Here is a 20321-nt window from a genome sequence, read left to right on the forward strand (position 1 = left end):
TTTTCGAATTATTTTTATACATATGCTGGTTTGATTATTTGTTCATTTTCATTTACTTACTAAAACAGCATTTTTCAGACGATGTGCAGTGATATATCAACTGGGATCCCCAAGCTCCAAAAAAGGAAGCTAGTATATATTCATTTTTACCAAATATAAAAATCATAATGCTATGGGTGGGGTTAAACATTTAAAAAAGTACTTAACTCTCATAAATGTCTTATTCATTCACGATTCCTTTGAAGCACAGTTATATTTAGGAGAGTGTAGTATTATAGATTGACCGTTTTATGTTACTCATGAATAAGTAATCCTCACACTTATTTAAATAACTTGTGACTTACGCACGTATCGATATCCCCCGTGTGAGTAGGGGGCCAAGTGCTTCCGTTTGACTCTTTAAAGTGATGGAAAAACATCAGCTGGTTTGAGTTAGACTTAGTGGGTTTGGGAAGTTGTGACTTTGATTAAGTGATCCTGTTTAAAAGGCGAGTTTTCACGCCAATCTTCTGCTTGTCCCTGTTCTCTGATTAACGTTCTGAATGCTGGAAATCTGACCTGAGGGAATGAAGATTTATGAGTGTCAAAAGGCAGGAATATATGCTGTAGCTGAGTCCCCTTGCTGTGACCCTCAAGAGAGGGGATGTTTTTGTGTAGTGGATTCTTGTTCTCCCTAACAAAACAACCCCATGTTTTTTACAGACGCCTATAGTGGAGAAAATTCGCACAATCGCACAGAAGGTTTATGGAGCCGACGACATTGAGTTGTCGCCTGAAGCCCAAGCTAAGATTGAATATTACAATCAACAGGTGAGAAGAATTGAATCATAGTAGTAATGCAAGCTAAAATTATTTTTGTGTAGTGTTTATTTATTTATTTATGCTAGTGTTCCATGCTTACATGGACCATAGGTGCATAACTATGTTGCGTAAATTCTATCAAAATAAGTAATATTAGACTGTTTAAGGTTGCTTATAATTAGCACCTTATTCTGCAACTGCATGGAGATGCATCTACAAATTGAACAGTGATGTTTGAATGCTGTTAAAGGAGCACCTCGTTTAAGCTGCTGTTTTTATAGTGTGTGTGATTTGTCCTCTTAGGGCTTTGACACCCTGCCGGTTTGCATGGCCAAGACCCACTTGTCACTCTCTCACATGCCTGACAAGAAGGGTGTGCCCACTGGTTTCATTCTGCCAATCAGAGATGTCCGAGCCAGCATTGGGGCGGGGTTTATCTACCCACTGGTTGGAACAGTAAGTAATGTCTTTATAACTCAATTAATCTATTTTGTTCTTTCTTTTCGCTCTTTGACTTATTGGGTCAGACAAAATGCTGTAATGAAATTGCATCATGTTTAATCTTCTCAACACTTTTCCAGTTTGGGTGCCAAAATAGTTAAAAAAAAAAAAAATCTGAATCAGAACTCCTGTTTACAGCAAAACATGGCTAATCAAACGTGAACTCAAATGTAACTATAACAGCTAAATAAAAAAGGTTGGGTCATAAATACTAGCAATGCATGTAGATTCAGATCTTGAAATAAAAAAAGTCATCAATATAGTTATCATAATATAGTAGCAGAAAAAATAGATAGTAGCAAGTGGATTCTCCTGTTAGATTTAGCCTGTCTATAAAATGCTGCTTCTCTCCCTTACAGTGGAGTACTTCTACATTCTTAGGCCTCCACACACAATATGCGTCCACTAGTAATTGCTTTCCGTGCCTCCAAACATATATTTGACCAAGTGAATCCTATAAAACCACACAGTACGAGCTGACAGAGAGAGGCAATGATTTTATGATCGTTATCTACTTTGCCAAATAATTTGCATGGGTTTAAAGTTCTTAGAGAATTTTCTTGTATTTGTTTGATAAAAGGAAAATAATATAATAATTATAATGTAAGTTAAAATAATTAGTTTGACTTCACTTGAAATTTGGTTAAAAACTTCAGCTTTGTGTTTTTCTGTCTCAGTCACTCAAATTGTGCTTATGTTATCAGCGCTAGCCTGTCACTCGGTCTTGCAATAGTTAATTGGACAGTAATTGAAGTCAGTTGTTTTTTGTTGTGCTTGCTAATCGGTTCCAGAATTCTGGTTCCACCTGTGATCTGTGACCTGGCTGAGAATTTTTAAAACAGCACAGTGAAGAAATTCCTTCGCCTTTCTGTTGTTGCTCCTGTTAGCCAATATTGCCTGGCCTAAGGCTGGCAGATCAGCCTGCCTGATTTGTTTCCAGTGTGGCTTGGGTGATGGCTTTTTTTAATGAAGCTCTATTAAACCATGTTCAGGGTTGGAGTGCAGGATCAAAAGAATGAAAGGTTTGGCCAAGGCTTGTGAAAACAACTCGCATAACATCTGTATTTTGATTGTGTGAAGTGAGGTCAGTGCAGTGTTTGAGTGGCATGGCCCTTCAGCGTGTGCTTTTCGTTAATACAGCTATACACTACGCCCTGGGGTCTTCCGTCGCTCGCTCTTGTTTTCCCTAAACCCAGCTGGAATGCTGTAGACTGCTCCATGTCTCTGTTCCGGCCTTGGCATTGCTGGAATCCTGCTCCCTGCATTCCATGTAGCGCTGTTTACATTTTTATTACTCTTCCATCTTTTAAACACGCACATGTGGACACTTGCTATTTGTTATCATGTTAATGGAGAAAATGACGTTCTTTTGTTTCTTGGAAGTTGGAAAAGGAGTATTTGGTGCCTTACTTAGTGTTACACACTTCATAGATACATGTACATTGAATTATTTTAATTCAGTGAACTTTTATATACACAGTGATGGACTGCTTAGTAAAATAACAAGCATTAGGCAGATATTTACATTTGGCCAGTGTTTTACCCTAAAATCTGGCTACATATGTATGTTACTACATGCCAGGAAAGTTGATGGTTGAATCTCCAAAAGGCCATACGTTAAAGATACAATATTTTAAGCAGTTTGTTTTATCTTTTTCTTTTGTACTTCAGAGTGGAGAAAATGGAAAGGTGCACCATGCAAAAATTTGAGCTGTCATACTTTTACCAAGATCTCAGATCTTTATATGGTCTTGATATAAGTCTTGTTAAAAAAAGTTCAGGTGATACAAATTCCAAAGCCTTATATGTACATTGACGCACCTGTCGAGCCCTCTTAACTCTGCAGTAATTAAGGCCCACAAATCAGAACAGGGCTCTTAAAAGATTAGATTAGCTTAGATATGTTTTATCAGTTCATAATGTAATAAATAACAAATCAGAGTTTCGCAGGAATGGTGGAGGTGAAGAGGATTTTATTTGCTAGAGGCATAAAAAGTCCCCCAGCATTGAGCTGTGGAGCAGTGTTGTTTTAAATAATGGTGCTCCATGGTGGTGCAATACGTAAGCATGTGCTGACCTTTAGGAGGATTTTTCTTATCATTAATATCAGTAAATTGTAACCAGAGCTCCCACCCTTACCCTTGTACATACCCAGTTTTTTTCTGTCTGTCTGTCTGTATTTGAGATTTGGTATGTGTGTGTGTGCGCAAGCGCGCGTGTGTGTGTTGCGAGGGCCAGGCATGGGGTAAGGAAGTGTGTTTCCGGGCTGTGTGCAGGCTGTGCTGGGCCACGGGGTCATGGCTGGGCGAGGTGAATGCCCCACTGCATGCTGGGATGGGGTCTGGACTGAGCTCTTTCATCTCCACAGACCTGCTGCTGGCCACGACCGCCTGCGCCCATGACCTTTTACCTCTACCCACTAGACTGCCAATTCTCTCTGCTTTCCCTCTCTATCTCTAACTCTATCTTTTCTGTCTTTGCTCTTTTTCTGTCCCTCGTTTTTATCTTTTATCTTTTAATGGTCATCTTTCCATCTGAATGCTTTTTCCTTCTGGATAAGAAAAGAGTAGAAAATGTAAAAAGAAACTAGTGTCTGGACATGCTTGTTGGGACTACAGGGTGATCAGGCATTTGACCCAACACTCTTTAGAATATTGAATAGCCATGATTCACTAGTTTTAATTTGGAGAGGTCACATCAAATCTCCTCTCTAAAAGCACGGTCCATATTAGAAGCAGCACTATTTAAAATGTAAATTTTGAGCCTTTTGTTTACAGACTTCCCTGTATCTCCAGTACACTATCCAGCCTCATGCTGTGGAAAGTGTAAAAGTCTGCAGTCCTGTCAGTAAGCTGCCTCATCTGTTTCCAGGTGTAAGTGTTACTGGGATGTTTTTATTGGAATAAAATTGTGCTATAACTATAAACTATGCTATGAAGGTGGGGTTACACTAGTGCTGGGTGGTATGACCAAAAATGTATATCATGGTATTTTGCAAGATTCTGACGGTTTCGTGGTATATCATGATGATATTTTTTATTATTCATTTATATTTTTTGTTTGACTGGGCTTTAATATAGGTTGAAGAATGGCTGAAGAATGTAAACAATAGACCTTAAAAGGAGATACGCCAAGAACTTTAACACAGCTTCCTCTACAAAACAAAAAAGTTCTATAAACACTATAAATGGACCTCAAATACTCAAAATGTGAGTATTTGAAAGATATTTTTCAAATGTTTTATTGCACAAGTTACACAAGTTTAATATCAATTTACAATATATTATTATTGAAGCCATTAGAGACATTACAGTATTTAAGATGCTCTTTATCAGTTCATCACAATTCCCTTCTTTCTCCAGTTAACAAATAAATTCAGTTCAGGGTGCATTAAAATTATCGTACAGTATTTATTTTTTGTAAAAAGGGCTATAATCACTCAAATTGGAAGGAGCAGCAGCAGCATGTGAAAAAGTCATACCGGTTTTAAATTCTGAACCGCTATACTGCCCAGCACTAGTTTACACCTAGGAATTAAGTGTAGGTGTAGGAATGAGAACAGAAGTACTGTAGTTTCATGCAAATGTAAATGGTTTCATATTAAAATACACGAACAGCACATTTACTTATAAATCCTTACACTCACTGTACAAACTGGGTCTCCAGTGGAAAAAAAATCACTCGAAGATTGAGATTCTGAGATGTTTGGTCTATTAAATTAATAGAACACGCATTACTTTTATTGATATTACTGTCGTCATCATACTTAGGCACTTATTGATTCCTTTATTCTATTGGTCTGATATGTGGTGTGCTGTTCAGTGTAATGCAGCAGCAGCAGCTAAGTTTTTATTCTCTCAGTCACTAAAATAGTGTCGCAGTCATGCAAGGATGTCAGGCAAGTACATTAGTGGGCTGAAACTATTTCCATGGTAACATTTTGTATCAATTTCTATGTTAATGTTATTAATAAGTTCTGAGGAGGAGATGTAGTCATTGCTATCTGAATGCTGCAGTTACAATGAAAGACAATGAAAGAGACATTTCTTCTTCAGAATTAAAGGGTGATGCATTCTGCCAGCATTAAAACAGTGTTACACTAAAACAAGTTAACTGCGTCCTTGCTCTCCTGAACCCAAAATGATTTCCTTGTCTTTGAGCTCTGCTTGCGTGCCTGTATGGCAGTAATTGAAATTCATATGCGGATGTCATTCCTCCTGTGTTTGGTCGTAATGTAATAAGGTGTAATTCTATTGGAGTAACTGATATTTGATTTAATTGGCAGGAAATGAACAGAGGCTCAAAGAAAATGTCTAGCTTTATGTGGACATAGATGTTTTGAAATTTTATGGAAATCAGTTGATTTGATCTGATTTTTGGACAGTGTGTGTTTATTTATTTTTAGCAAAAAAAGTATTAAGTTTAGTCGACCTGGATGAAGGCAGTAAATAATATATTTATATTGGCTGCTACTGTTACCAGGGATGTACAGAGGAATCGGACAGTATGAGAACCAGACTGGAATAATAGGAGCTGTTTTAAGAACAGCGTGTGCTTCCTCCGTTTAAGTGCTTCTGCTGTACCTTGCCACATGTTGGGTGTATAGGAATAATTCAGACTGTGTTAAAAAGAACATGAAGACTTTGCGCTCTATTCACATCTGGGGGTATGTATAGGTGGTCAATAAGTACATTCACATGGCAGGTAAAAGTGGTCCAAAGTATTATCTTTTTCATGCTATATGACACAGGTGTCTTATTCACCTAAATCCAATTGGACGTTTACTGGGAGAGAGGGGGAAATAGATGACAGTAGGGAGGAATGTTTTTAGTTGGGACATAGCAAGGTAAAAGGCCTCTAATTATGTGCTTTATTAGAGAAAATCTTTATAGAAATGTCCGAATGTGGCCACAGGAGGATGTGGAAGTACTGTCAAAAAAAAGGTTAAAAAAGCTTAAAAAAAGGTTTAAATAAACCAAGGGGAAATCAAAAAAGTGGGAGTGGTTTGCTGTCAGTGGATTTTTTTGCTAGTTCCTGTGAAGCTGACAAAAATACAAGCAAAACTTTTTGGTATGTGCTTAATTTTAAATACTCAGACAAAAGTGGGACTTGGGTCATATTAAAAAGATGTAAAAGTAGAATAAAAAACTATTGGATATGGTGGAAATTTGAGATTTGAGCCATTGTATTTCTTGATTTTTACTTAAAAATCAGTGGACACTGGCCAGAGATTTTCTTTATCAGTTGGTGTGACTGTAATGAAAAGAACAAAAAAATCCATGATTTGTGCTGCCTTAATTACTACAGTAGAGCTACACTTGTTTCTCCTCTGCGTTTCTGTCAGTACTCATGTGACCCTCCCCTGTGATCAGTGGCCCCCGAGGGACGGCGTGGTGGAGGGAGCTTTAGGAAGTACATGATGTCATTCTGAAGATATGTGAGGGGAAGGTTCAGCCAGAGAACAATAGAGCTCAAGGAATTCTGCTGCCGCTCACGTTTAATCTCTGTGTTCTGTAACAGATGTAATCATGTAGCATAAACTGTCCCAGCAAAATGACTCGTTATCCTGAAGGAAAGAAGGTTGATTTGCTGTACAAGCAAAAAAACGTAATAAATTTATTCCCTCTAACTTAACCTCACGTCCTTCCCGCCCAATTTATAACATTTCTCAGACAAGCAACTGAACATGCAAAGACTGAACAGATGTCTGAATCCATCCATCATAGAAAAAAACATAAATAAAACTCCTGAGAGACTTTACCTTGTGCTTTTGTTCTGAGTAAAGGCTTATGTATGTTAAATACGGATGTGCAGAGTCTTCTTTCTTGTATGCAAAGGGGTCCAAATGGGTTTTCAGACTTTCAAAATTACTGTAAAGCATGTCTTGTTGGTTTATTTCTCTTACAAAGTTGTGTCAATCTAAATTGTGTTAAAATTGTGTATTTTTGAAGTTATGAATAATTTAAATTAGTGTAATCAATATGCCTTTGTTCCTAAGCAACCTTGGACAGCTAAAAGGCACAATACACTTTTTTTATTGTGGTAATTTTGTGAACTTGTGTGGATTTTTATCATAATTATTGAGGATTAAATTCGTAATGCTAAGGCATTGCTCCATTGAAAAATGTGGAGTTGTTTTGTCTTACTGAATTACCACATAAATAATGCCCAAATCAAGTTTTTTTTTTTTCTCTCTGTGTAAGAGTGATTTAATATACAACTAACCGTATTGTGATATGTTTTTTTTTCTTTTTCACACGGTGATAGAAGCTAAACACAAAGGGTTGTTTGAGTATTATATTAAATATATATATTCTATATTCTATAGAGAACCATGTTTCTAATAGAGATTATATGAGTGGGAAGAAACAGTGCATCAGATGAAGGATGTAAAGATGAGCACTCGCACATCTCCACACTTTGTTTATGAAACCCAATTAGATTTGTCCTATAGTGTATGTAGGTTGTATATACATACATCCATATAATATATAGATTTCATTTATTAAGAGAAATAAGTTATTTTATAAAGAATAGTGTATAGTCTTCTTTTTTATCGTCAGTGTATATTTTTTTTATGTAACTTGCTCATTAAAATTTGAGCAGTATTGAGTTACAGCGAGGGAGCCTGACTTATAGGCTGTTAATTCTGTTTTTTATTTTTGTTGCATCCTGCATTTCGAGTAGCGCAGCAACACGTACTCAGGCAGCAGACTTGTTAAACAATAAAATATATATATTTTTTAAATCATCTCCTTGAGCGTGCATTCTGATAATGAAGTATTGTCTTTGGTAATAATAGGGGGAATTTCTTGCCTGGGTGCAAAACAGCAGGGCTTTTTGTGTGCTTTTGTGTTCCAACAGGCACATGAGAGCTGGAGATGAAGGTTTATGAACAGGCGCACCATTGTGGGTTTTTTAGATTGTATTAGTTGTTATTGTCTCTTGACTCCACATCTGAACTTCTCCTAAATTCTGCTGCCATAAAAGATTCCAGTTCCAATTTGCCTGGCTATTGCACTGGAGCCAGGAAGGCTAAATCCATTAGTTTAATGGCCGAAAGTTCACAGCCTCTTTTTAAGAAGCCTTGAAACTCTTAAAAAGGCCTTTCGTAGCTGTATCTATTCTAGTAAATACCTAAACTCTCTCAAATGGTCGGCATGGTTACCGTGCAGGTTGGTTCTTTGCTATCATCACTGACGTACTTTTTCTTAAACATAGTCAGGTTTATTCAGCATTTAATGCCCTTTGTTGTTTGCTTTGCCAAGTGGAGGGAGGCATAATAGCCGATGCATGCTTGTCGGTTCAATTAGGCATCATATGTTTGTTTCTGGGAGCCATGATGTATTGCTTGGTCACGGGAGAAACGATAATGATTAGTCACATAATAGACTTGCTGGTGTGAGTAAACGGAAGGTTACAATAGAGTGATTTGGCTTTTTGTAGCAATCCATTCACCAGCTCATCCAGTGACCCATGAGAACATCAGATTCCTTTCAGTGATGTCATGATTAGGACCAGCGTGAACACAAACCTCACCATTACTAACTGCTTATATTTTTAGTTTTTTTTTTCTTGAAGACTAATATCAGTTTATCAGTCTTCAAGAAAATATCCGTGTCAGTTTATTATGGACCAAAATTATGACATTTACCTGATTTTACATCATTTGGTACAGTAGGCTGGAGGTGGAAGGTGTAGAAAAGGATGAAAATATGTGAAAGTAGACAGCAATCTTTTCTGCCTAGTAATGACATTTACTTATAGTCACCTTATCTTCCAATAATACAGCACGGTGCTTCTTAAAACACTCATTCGGACCTTTCTTTGTAGCCATTTTTTAAGCATAATAAAGAGAATGTTTAAATACACTGCAGTGAATCAGTGTTTGCACATAGTGGAATGCTGAAACTATGGCTACAGCATGAGAATGTCATGTGAAAAATGTCTTATTTTTGAGCTTTTACATGATTTGTATTTGTATATTATGCTGTATTATATATTTAACAGTTAGTTTTATGTGATTCTGCACGTTTATTTTTTAGGTGATATTTTTAATGGTTTTAGCATTTGCAAGCATTTAGCAATTTAGTTTTATGCCTAAACCAACTTTAGTAAAAGAAATTCCCCATTTTTTTATGCAGTTATTACATCATCCAGTCATTTTATGAGGTCTGAGTGAAAGGACAGTCCTTTATAATGTTTTTATTTCATTCCTTTTTATTGTCAGAGCCTTTGATTTAATCGATTTGTATTGGTATATTAATAATTTTCCATTAAATGTCCTACTACAGCTTTAATGTCTTAATGTGTTGGGTTCTTTATATAACCCAGCCCTGCAGGCACATAACAGCATTAGATGTTATCCTGACAATCAACCTGAAAATGTCTTCTGACGTTGGTGGGCAGCTGGGAGTGTTGCTGTATTTCAGAGTGTGCTCACTTACCAGTACTGAGGTGTGAAAGTGACCCTTTTAAATTCAGTATCATAAATAAATCACCTCAAAATTTGTAGCTTGTTAATGTATGAATTACTTTAAGATCTTTTAGTTGCAGATCTCATACTTGAGTAAATATTCACATTCCAGGATCTCAGTATTGGTGATTTTGGCCAGTATTAATTGTTAGTTTAGTGATGATTCAGAATAATAGTAATTTTCGGCTTGTTTAAATGGTCACTCTTGGCCTATGAATAGCATCACCGCTGTTCTGAATGGGGAGACAAATTATTTTCTCCAAAGACGTACAAAACACGTCTTTCTGTATCTCTCTGAGGCGCTTTGATTCTCAGCTGATCAGTGTTTTAAGCTTTCTCTGTACAACTTACAGAGGCTGTGTCCTCCAACAGGAAATTGGTCATCAGCTCAGTCCCTTCCTCTACTCAGAGGCTTGTTTACTCTCATAAGTCTATAAACAAAGGGTGCCCAGCTTAATGCTGGAGTTAGAATCTGCGAGAGTTTGGTTATTTCAGTGCTTTAAAATGCTTTTAAAGCCTGTCCAAAATCTGCTGTAAACAGTGACTTAATCATCAGGCATTAAAAAAATCCCCTTTCATGATTATTCCAATTTAAGCTTCTGTTGGAGCCGAGATGAGAACAAACTGCTTCTTTGATCTGCAGAAATGTAGGAAATTAAGGATGCTTTTAAGTAAAGCAGAGAAAAATTAGACCGAAGGTCTTCTTGACTGAGATTCATGTCATTAAGCCTTTAGACTACAAAGGCTACCTTCACTGTAAAAAGCAGAATGTTCAAAATCCTCACTGCTATGCTAAGCAATTAAGTCTTTTGCAAAAGTTTTGAGCATTTTGGCTATATGACATTGTGTTGTTTAAAATAAATAGAGAAATGGTAAACACAACCACATATTTTCTGCAAATTCTAATATACATACAATTACTCTCTTTCATAGTGTAAAAAAAAAAAAGAATAATAAAATCAACTTTGTGGCCTATGAAGTAGTTTGAAATCCCAGAGTTCTGAAAAGGCTAAGATGGTCTCAGACCTGGCAAATAAGCATGGCCTGTGTTATAACCAATTATAATTCGGAAATGACTTTATTTCAGTGTAATTAGTATTAAATACTGTAGTAAATATTGTCTGGGTAAAAACCTAGCCAGCTGTGAAGTTTTGAGTGTGTGATTATTCATGCTTTAAGGTTGTGTTGCAGCCAGTGGAAGTAAAGCCTGATTTTAGGGAAGAATGGATTCTACAAAATGCCATAAAATCCTGAATTCAAATATTAACTTTTATCTGTTGAAAGGATGGTTTCTACGAAAAGATAATAATCCACAACATACCTCAGAACCACCCTAGACTACCAGAAAATTCACAGACTGAAGCTTGATAATTTTCATGTACTTTTGACTGATTTCCTGTTTAATATCACCTCAGACTAAAAATCAGCTGTGACTTTTGTTCTTCCTGTGTGATGTATCTGTGTGTGTTGTCCACGCTCAGGGAGAGACGTTTCCTGGACGAGGCTTATTTTCTGGACCCGTGATGTACTGTTCACATGTTGTAGCCCTCCATTTTTTTCTTTAAACGATGAAATTTCATTAAGGTACTTTGCCTTCATGTCAGTTGATTTTAATTTGTGGTATTCTCTCTTTTTATGCAGTCATTTAAGTTTGGAAGACAACCACTGACTCCAAATTTGCTGTTTCTGACAAGATTGAAGGGATTTTTAGGATCCTGAGGAAGCATCCAGTAATAGCACTGTGCAGAAATGTAGCCTACAGTTTGGACTTGGACTGTAGTTCATCTGTACAGTAAAGGGATATACTTAGATTAATTCACAATCAAATAATTGGTACTGTTCAGAAGAAGAAGATAAGGTGCCATTATCACTCTGGCAGTAGCAGCATTGACTATATGGACATAAATATTAGGACACACTCCTTCATTGTTTCTCCTGAAATCAAGAATATTAAAACAATATTTATCCTCACTTTTTTGGAGGAACTGTCACAGTGTTCAGAGAAGAGTTTTTTTTTTTACTAGGTTTTGGAGCATTGCTGTGAGGGTTTGATTATATTGTTGGCCCGGTGTTGCTGATGTCAGGATGCTAGATCACCAGTTCACCTCATTGTTCTTGCAAATTAAGATGTTTGCAAAACTTGAGTGCCTCTTCAACAAGATGCTTTATATCTGGTGTAAACGGTTATAGTTGCATTGTGGCACATGCTTAACTTTCATTTTAGAAGATCAGTTAAACTCTCTAATATACATGTTTATATATCAACAGGCCTATTTGACAGACCCCAGCCATGAGTTTTTATTAATATACTGAGGTGATAAGGCCATTGTTGCTTTTATTGAAAATGAGATGCTTTGTAAAAATCATAACTTATTTATAGTGTTTTTTTTTAATACACACAGAATGCTGCTTCTATCTTTGCTTTATAAGATAATTGAATAATCTCAAAATAGCTGAAGTAATTTTGTGAATCATTTGAGACTGAGACACCCACAAAATAAAGTTTAAAAATAGTTGGGTGTTTTTGGCAGTCTGATTGTTACAGTTGGGAGGTGCCTGCCAGCCTCACACTTTAGAACTAACTAAGATTTTCTTATAATTTATGTTGTTTTTAAGCTGGTGGGGGACTTTTAACCTACTTTGCTTTAAGACTGAATGTACAATCCAGGTGCATGCAGTTTATGGATAATCCATACAGCAAAAGCAGAGCTGGAGAAATTTTAAACGTGGAGTCTTAATCTGCTTAAATATAATAAGTCTCTTACATCAGCACTGCACTTTTTCAGAACATACCTAGTGTTAGAGAAATGCTGTTTAGAGAATGGCTCCCTGTCAAATATTGCAGCTATTGGTAGAGTTAGTGGAACAGAGTAAGACTGAAGAAAGTGTTCTTTATCCTCTCCGGTACCTTTAGTGAAATCAGTAATGCTTAACATTTGCTGTGTTTTTCTCATGATCTTTCCCGTCTTGTTAAAACCACTTTGGCTTTAATACCCTTGTCAAAATAACATTCACGTCTTATTGGCTTTCTAGGATTCTTGCGTCAGATTTGTTTAAATGATTATGGGAAGGACTTCTAGGCACTGTCTAAATTGGCTGGGATATTGTTTAGTTGTGAAAAAATAAATGAGTGCAATGTACATACTTTGCCCTCCACATTTATTAGCATTTGTTTTTTTGCAAATAAGCAACGATGCTATAGGAAATATCTTAATTGTAAAAGATTCCTCAGAGTAGGCACCTCTTGCTTAGATTATCTAAGCAACTTCTTAAAATTTCTGATCATCTTTTTGAGGTAAAGTCAGCTAAAGGTAGCTAGAATGGCTTAAGTTAAGTTTTGCTTGTTGAGAGCTAATTGCAAGAATATCTTGTCTCTTAATGTGTTTGAGAGCATCAGTTGTAAAGTTGTGAAGAGGTAGAGTTGGTATACAGTGAAAAGGTATATTTGAGTAATGTTCTAATCCATATTATAACAAGAAATACTCAACTAAATAAAAAATACTAAAATAAAGTTAGGTCAATCTGAAAACTCTTAAGAACTTTAAAAGTATTCTTAATTGCAGTCAAAAAGACCATCTTATGTTATGATATAACTGGCTCTCATCAGGACTGCCCCAGGAAAATAAGACCAAGAGTTGCCTCTGTAACACCAGATACAGAAACCGCATGTTAACAGCACCCAGATAAGAGCCCATCTAAATATGTTGGTATGTTTTGAGTATTTTGGTTTAAAACTTTTACATTTCTTCATGATTCCTTATAAGTTCCTACCAGTGCTTCTAGCATCACATGATGGAAAGAGTCTTATTGAGTTTATGGTACTTGAGCATATCTCAAATAACATAAAAAGCTCATTTCAAATGGATGTAGTTTAAAATAAAAAATATAAATTAGCCTTAATTAAATATTAGGACTTAACTGATAGTCACCTTACTCTTTATTGTTTTTTACGCTGTTCAGAAGCCATTTTTCCTGTATTGTTCATTTGTTCTCTTCCCATATTGAGCAAAACAAATACAAGACTATTTCTCCATGTAAATGTTCTCCAGATGTCAGCGATTTAGTGTATTTTAGCTCAGGGGACTGGAATGATCCACTGTCAAAACAATCAAACAAACAAAAAAGTAGAAAATGCAGTCTTTCAGTTTACTGGCTGACTGTGATGCTTAGAGATTGGTTTGTTGGTGTGTTGGCCTGTAGCTCACCTCATGTTTAAACTGTAGAGAAACGGGAAGTTGTGGATCACTGTGTAAACACTCAGGTACTTCTGTTTTTCTGAGAGTGGATGCTGTAAATTTGCTTCAGATTTATACTGCTGATTCTAGACTGCGTATGATTTTGTCTTTTGCTCCTGATGGGGAGGCCATGCAGGCAACACTGTAGGAAGAGCATTGGAAACTAATACATACGTAGTTGTTAGTCCGTTAGCTCACTTACTCAAACTATAACTAGTGCCAACCAGGCTAGTTCTTAATTTATTGGGTTTAACACGGTCAGCCCTCTCTTTGCAGCTTTAACAACTTTAACTCTTTTGGGAGGGCTTTCCACAAGGTTTAGGAGTGTGTTTATTCTTCCAGAACTGCCTTTGTGAGGTCAGACACTAATGTTGGATAAAACGATTTGGCTTACAGTCTCCACTCTAGTTCATCCCAAAGGTGTTCAATCAGGTTGAGGTCAGGACTTACCAAACACGCTCATTTATGAGCTTACTGTGAATTGGTGCATAGTAATGTTGGAACAGAAAGGGTTTAAAGGCATCAAACTGTTCTTACAAATTTGGGAACATGAAATTGTACAAAATCTCTTAATTTGCTGAAGCATTAATAGTTCCTTTCACTGTAACTAAAGCTGTCCATACACTACACAGACTGAAGTCGGACCCCCTCACATCTAAAGACTAGTCACAGAATAGTCACAGGCTAAGATTTTGCAAAGACTGGGGATCCCTAACTGCAAGACTGAGACTAGATTCTATCTGAGATTATTTTCCATCATGCTTCTGGTGGAGTTTACATACAATATATTAATATACATATTAAGTTACAAATAATTAAATTACAAAATGTGTATTTATTAAAGGTTTATTAAAAATAACACTGCACAATAAGACAAAGTAGCGCAAAATAAAACAACTATAAATATAATGACTTGAAAGTGCTACCTGTGTTTAAAATACTGTACATATTAAAGTAAGAACCATATAAGATCAAGTTGCTGCTCTAATCCTGTTGTTCTCTTTGGACAGTTGACTGTGGAAAACTTGTTAATGCATTAATATTAACAGCACTGCTCCCACCGATAGTGTTTTGTAAGCTGTCTCTATGAGAGGACTATTAAATGTGACATTCAATCTACTTTTCCTCTCAGTTACTGTATACCTTCATGTACAACTAGATTACCACTAACGGTCATGGAAGAAAGTCAAATTTAAAATGAAGATCAGGCACAACCTTTGTTTAAAAAGTAAAAACGTTTTCCATTAATCGTGATTTTCTGTTTGGTCAAGGATTAGGTTAAATCTGATTAGTCTCTATTTACTAGGAAAAAGCAGGAGTGTTCACCAGCCACTTGCACTGTTAATGTAAATTGCATTAACTTGCTTTAGCCAGTGAGTTTCCACAATAGCAGGAACACTGTTTGACAATTACAGTAGATTTGTTTTGGAAATTCCTGTTTTTTCCCTGTTGCAGCTCTCGGGCACATTAACTTGCATGTTTTAAATGTTTTTTCTTGAATGTCTTGTAGACCTTCTGTGTTTTTATCCAGTGTTTTTTTAGATCAATTATTCTAAATGGCTGTTACAAAGACATATTACCAAGTATACAGTAGAATAGACATTACAGTATCATGTTTATCATGAAGACGAGTGTGAGTAAAAGCTTGAGGCAGAGCATAAAGACAGCTCTGATAAATAATTCACCCTGAAGCGAGTCTAAAACGAGACACTGTTCTCTAGATAAATAAAAGGCTGGTCCACACTCCTTAGATCATCTCAGAATAGCCTGGCTAATTTAGCAAATTACTGAGGCACCTCGCACCTTTTTAAAAATAGCTTTCTCACTGGCTGCTGTTTGTGCCGTGCAGATGAGCACCATGCCAGGCCTGCCCACGAGACCCTGTTTCTATGACATCGACCTTGATCCAAATACCGAGGAGATAACCGGGCTGTTCTGAGCTTCCTGGCAGAAAGATTCAGAAAGGTAAGTAATAATACATACTGTAAAATCACAGTGGATCAGTTTAGTGTTTGTGTTTGTGTTTGTGTTTGTGTTTGTGTTTGTGTGTGTGTGTGTGTGTGTGTGTGTGTGTGTGTGTGTGTGTGTGTGTGTGTGTGTGTGTGTGTGTGTGTGTGTGTGTGTGTGTGTGTGTGTGTGTGTGTGTGATTGTAGTGCTCTAGTGTACAGTGATTGGTTCAGTGTGCTTCATTCACTTGTTGTGCTTCTGTGTTCACAGTCACGTCGTCAAATTTCGTCCAGGCAGACAGTTCAAGTGACTTCTATTAAACCTACAGCCTTCAGCCCTATGGCACCATATACCAATTCCCTATCAGATGAATCAGAAGAGCTTTTTTTTGCATTCATGATGCACACATTGTTTGGAAACCAATTATGCGCACAATGAAATGAAGATTAATTTAAAATCTTTTTATTATTTTTTTGACCAAACTTTTACTATGTATGCGAGAAAATAGTTAACTCCAGTTAATGCAATTTAAGTTTTATCAACTTTTTTTAAGTTCTTTTTTAAGTTCTGTTAGTAAGTTTTCTGTGAACAGTCTGAATGTTACTGTAGAAGAGTAATTATAGTGTTATTGTTTATGATTTTTGAAATGTAAGAAATGTTCATTCTTACCGGGCAAAGCATTTCAGTTTACCGTATTTTTCGGACTATAAGGCGCACTTAAAAACTTTTAATTTTCACAAAAATTGACAGTGCGTCTTATAATACGGTGCGCCTTTTGTATGGATTTTACTCGTCAGGTTGTAAGGAGCAGTAAACACACACTCCGTGCAGCGTTATACAGAGTTTTAGTGCTATACAGAGTCCAGAGCCGTGCAGCTCCGAGGCTGAGCAGCAATAGCATTAGCTAGATGCTAACCGCTAAGCTAGCTAGCTTATTCACTGAGATCAGTATTATCTAAATTTTACTCGTCAGGTTGTAAGGAGCAGTAAACACACACTCCGTGCAGCGTTATACAGAGTTTCAGTGCTATACAGAGTCCAGAGCCGTGCCGCTCCGAGGCTGGAGCAGCAATAGCATTAGCTAGATGCTAACCGCTTAGCTAGCTAGCTTTTTCACTGTTCAGAGATCAGTATTTTCTAAATTTAGCACTTTTAATACTGCTGGAGCAGTATTATTAGAGTTAGATGCTAATCGCTAAGCATTCACCGTTCAGAGGTGAGTTATCGGCCTGTAAGTCTGTGCTGCTTTGCCTGGCTAGCATTAGCTAGATGCTAAGCGCTAACTCTCTCAGAGGTGAGTTTTATCAGCCTGTAACCTTAATCTGTTTGTTTACCGTGTTAAAACAAGCTACGGGGGACGAATCGCTAGCTAATATCTCACTGTCTTACCAGAACACGCAGGATTACTCAGTGTAACGCTGTCGTTTAAGTTTGGGTTAACTTTACTAGTTTAGGTGACTAGCTAGCGTGCTAGCGGATAGCTATGCTAACGCTGGTGCAGCAAGCCTTAGTGGACATCTGGAAATCTAAGCTTACTGTAAATAAACTGAAGCACGTTACTCACCCAAATAAACAGTTTTCAGGAGAGGAATCTGTGTAGATTAATATCCAGCACTCGTTTGACTTTGAAAGAGCTAGATTTATATATACTGAGACGCTCCACCGGCAAGCGACCACCCCCGGTGGGGGAAGGGAAACATGGCGCCACCCCTGTTCACTTTGATATAGGCACCCTTTCTAGTGTCACTTAACGCGCCTTATAATGCGATGCGCCCTATGTATGGAAAAATAGCAGAAAATAGGCGTTCTTTGATAGTGCGTCTTATAATACGGTGCGCCTTATAGTCCGAAAAATACGGTAATTCATAGTGTCAAGATCTAATTTTATCCTCAGCCTTTTGAAAACTGCCAATTCTCTGTATTTTTATATAACTTAGCATTAACCAGTTGTTTTTTTATGTTGTTATGTTTTTTCTTCCTGTGAACTGTATTACGCACAATGCCTCACAGGCAAGTCTTTACACTTCCTAACAGCAGTGCCAAAATAATTGATATCTTAATATCTTAATCGCTGTGTGAACTATGTTTATTAATAAACAAATAAAGTTGACTAAAGAGTTGCTTTTATTTACCCCTCAAGATATACGTATATGTTGTTTTATTGCCTGCCTTAATTTTCACTAAAGATTTAGAAGTGTTTTATATGAATTGTCTTCAAATATTCAGATCATTCAGCTCCCTTTAAGTGGCCTAATCACACAGTATACACTGCTGTCTGTCACAGGAGAGTGTATGTGTGTGTGTCTTTGTTTGCGTGTGTGTTATCTGCACATGTCGCGTGTTTCTGCATGCCAGTGTTGTTTCTCACATTCCACACCACCTTACTCTGTTATCCCCACTGTAAATACAGTACAGCAGACCAGCACGAGGAAGAGGAATGCCATTCAGCATTGTGTTAGTGCTGTGTTTGTGTGTGTAAGAGGGAAGTGTGTGTGAAGTGATAGCTGTTTTTCTAGGGATGAGGAAACATTGTGTGGGATGAAGGTCAACATTATAGTTGCAGGACTGTTGGAACAGCACTGTATTGTAGTGTTAGAGGTGTAAGTAAGCGTAGATGACTTGCAATTCAAAACAAGCTGTTTTTTTTTGTTTTACAGATTTGTTATTATATACGTGACGACTGAATTAAGCCAGCTTAACAGAACATTATTGGCAACAAGAAAGATAAACGCAAACGCACAGACCAGCCATGCTAACAAATTTTTCTTTGGACTAAAGATTATCCCAGAACTAATAGTGATAATAAATTTTTGTGATTTTTAAGATGATTTTAAACCATTAATATATAATGGTGATATATTTGCATGACCTCATTATACCTTTTTAATGAGCAGTAAACTTTTAAATAAGTAGGTCTATTAGGGTGTATTTGCAAATTGCATAAAAAGGAGCTGTTAGCTCTTTGCTAACAAAAACATAATGGACAATGTATTCAAAAATGTATTTAGATTATCGTCCATTTATTGTATGATCTGTCTATAATATAATAATTGCGACAGGCCTAATGACACAAAAAAGGTTACTTTCTCAGGCATGTCCTCCTTTTGGCATTAAAAAATACTTTTGTCCAGGATTTATAAATTGTGTAATTTGAATTTACACTTACATACCACAACTCAATTTACAGTTTATTTTAATAATGTGTTTTTCAATATTTTCAATGTCATAAAAATATGTAAAGGTGGTTCAAATAAAACTCTTTTAAGAAGGAAAGTAAAACTTTATATAATTTGTGTGAATTTTATGATATAGGGAAGTGATTCAAATATTAGAGCAAAAAGAAAAACTGTACAATTAAAAAGAGGCTCTAGTACCCTGTTAAGCTGCCTCTACCCTACAAGATGAGTTACTGTTGACCTGCAGATCCTGCACGCTAATAGGGTGCCAAAGCCAGCATTGCGACTGGTCCTATAACTATTTAAATTATGTTAAATCTGAGAAACAGGAAAACTAGGAAAATGTTAAAGTCTGCCAGGTAAACATATGCTGTGTGTGGGTGAGCATTATCCTGCTGAATAAAGCTTGTTGGAAGCCATACCATAAGGGGGCAGCACAAGGTCCCTGAAATTACTACTAGTGGTGCAATGGATCAGTAGTTGAGGCAGTGTGTCCCTCCACAGCAAAGGCAGAGTTAAAGTGCTCACTAAAGTTGTATCCTACCACTGTTGTACACCCAATAAAACCTTGATTTATCGCAAAAGGACGATACAGTTCCAGATTGCAGCAGTCCAAGTTTCTCATTCAAGCCACTTCTGCAAACAACTGTGATATTGGCAAGCTGATGAACAATACCCAGGTCAGGCAATTCATCAAAACAGCCATCCTCCTTGTTCAGTGCAATGATGAGCACCGGTCCCCGACACATCTTCAGTGTTGAGCTGGAGCAGTGCTAGCCTGGGGTTTTGGTCTGTGGACAGCATGAAGACATTTGTTTCACTTGAAGGGCATGCGACCTTGCATCCACTCTTTAGTTACTTGTGGGGGAGGCTGTCTTCTTCTCTCCCCTGCAGCTAACAGTCAACAGTCTCTCACCAAGGGGTGCACTACTCAATGGTAGCCTCTATAAGCCTTTGTATATGGCAGTGGGGTACATTTGTAATAACCATAAACACTATTCTCCTCCGTGCACTTGTGAACCAGTGCTAGATGAATCCAGCATGTGTTTGTGGTGTACTATTGAGAGATGGAGAGTAAACAGATTTATGTTTGAGTGTCAAACTGTTTGTCCACATCAACTGAATGACTAATTGACAGCAAAGAACCTCACAGGGCCTTCAGAGGGTTTTTAAGTGACCAATGA

At 37.0% G+C, this 20321-nt stretch overlaps 1 protein-coding gene across 1 annotated transcript in view; it reads left to right on the plus strand.

Annotated features, from left to right (window-relative positions):
* mthfd1l (methylenetetrahydrofolate dehydrogenase (NADP+ dependent) 1 like) overlaps nt 1–18100 on the plus strand; it is a 67763-nt gene extending 49663 nt beyond the window's left edge. The window contains exons 25-28 of the mRNA XM_049483799.1: nt 703–810; nt 1105–1257; nt 15863–15978; nt 16232–18100. Coding sequence (XP_049339756.1) covers nt 703–810; nt 1105–1257; nt 15863–15952 — 351 coding nt within the window. The 3' untranslated portion in view covers nt 15953–15978; nt 16232–18100. The remainder of the gene's footprint in view (nt 1–702; nt 811–1104; nt 1258–15862; nt 15979–16231) is intronic.
* Nucleotides 18101–20321: the final 2221 nt, after the last annotated feature.

The sequence above is a fragment of the Astyanax mexicanus genome, chromosome 1, assembly GCF_023375975.1.
Source record: "Astyanax mexicanus isolate ESR-SI-001 chromosome 1, AstMex3_surface, whole genome shotgun sequence".
Taxonomy (NCBI): Eukaryota; Metazoa; Chordata; class Actinopteri; order Characiformes; family Acestrorhamphidae; genus Astyanax; species Astyanax mexicanus.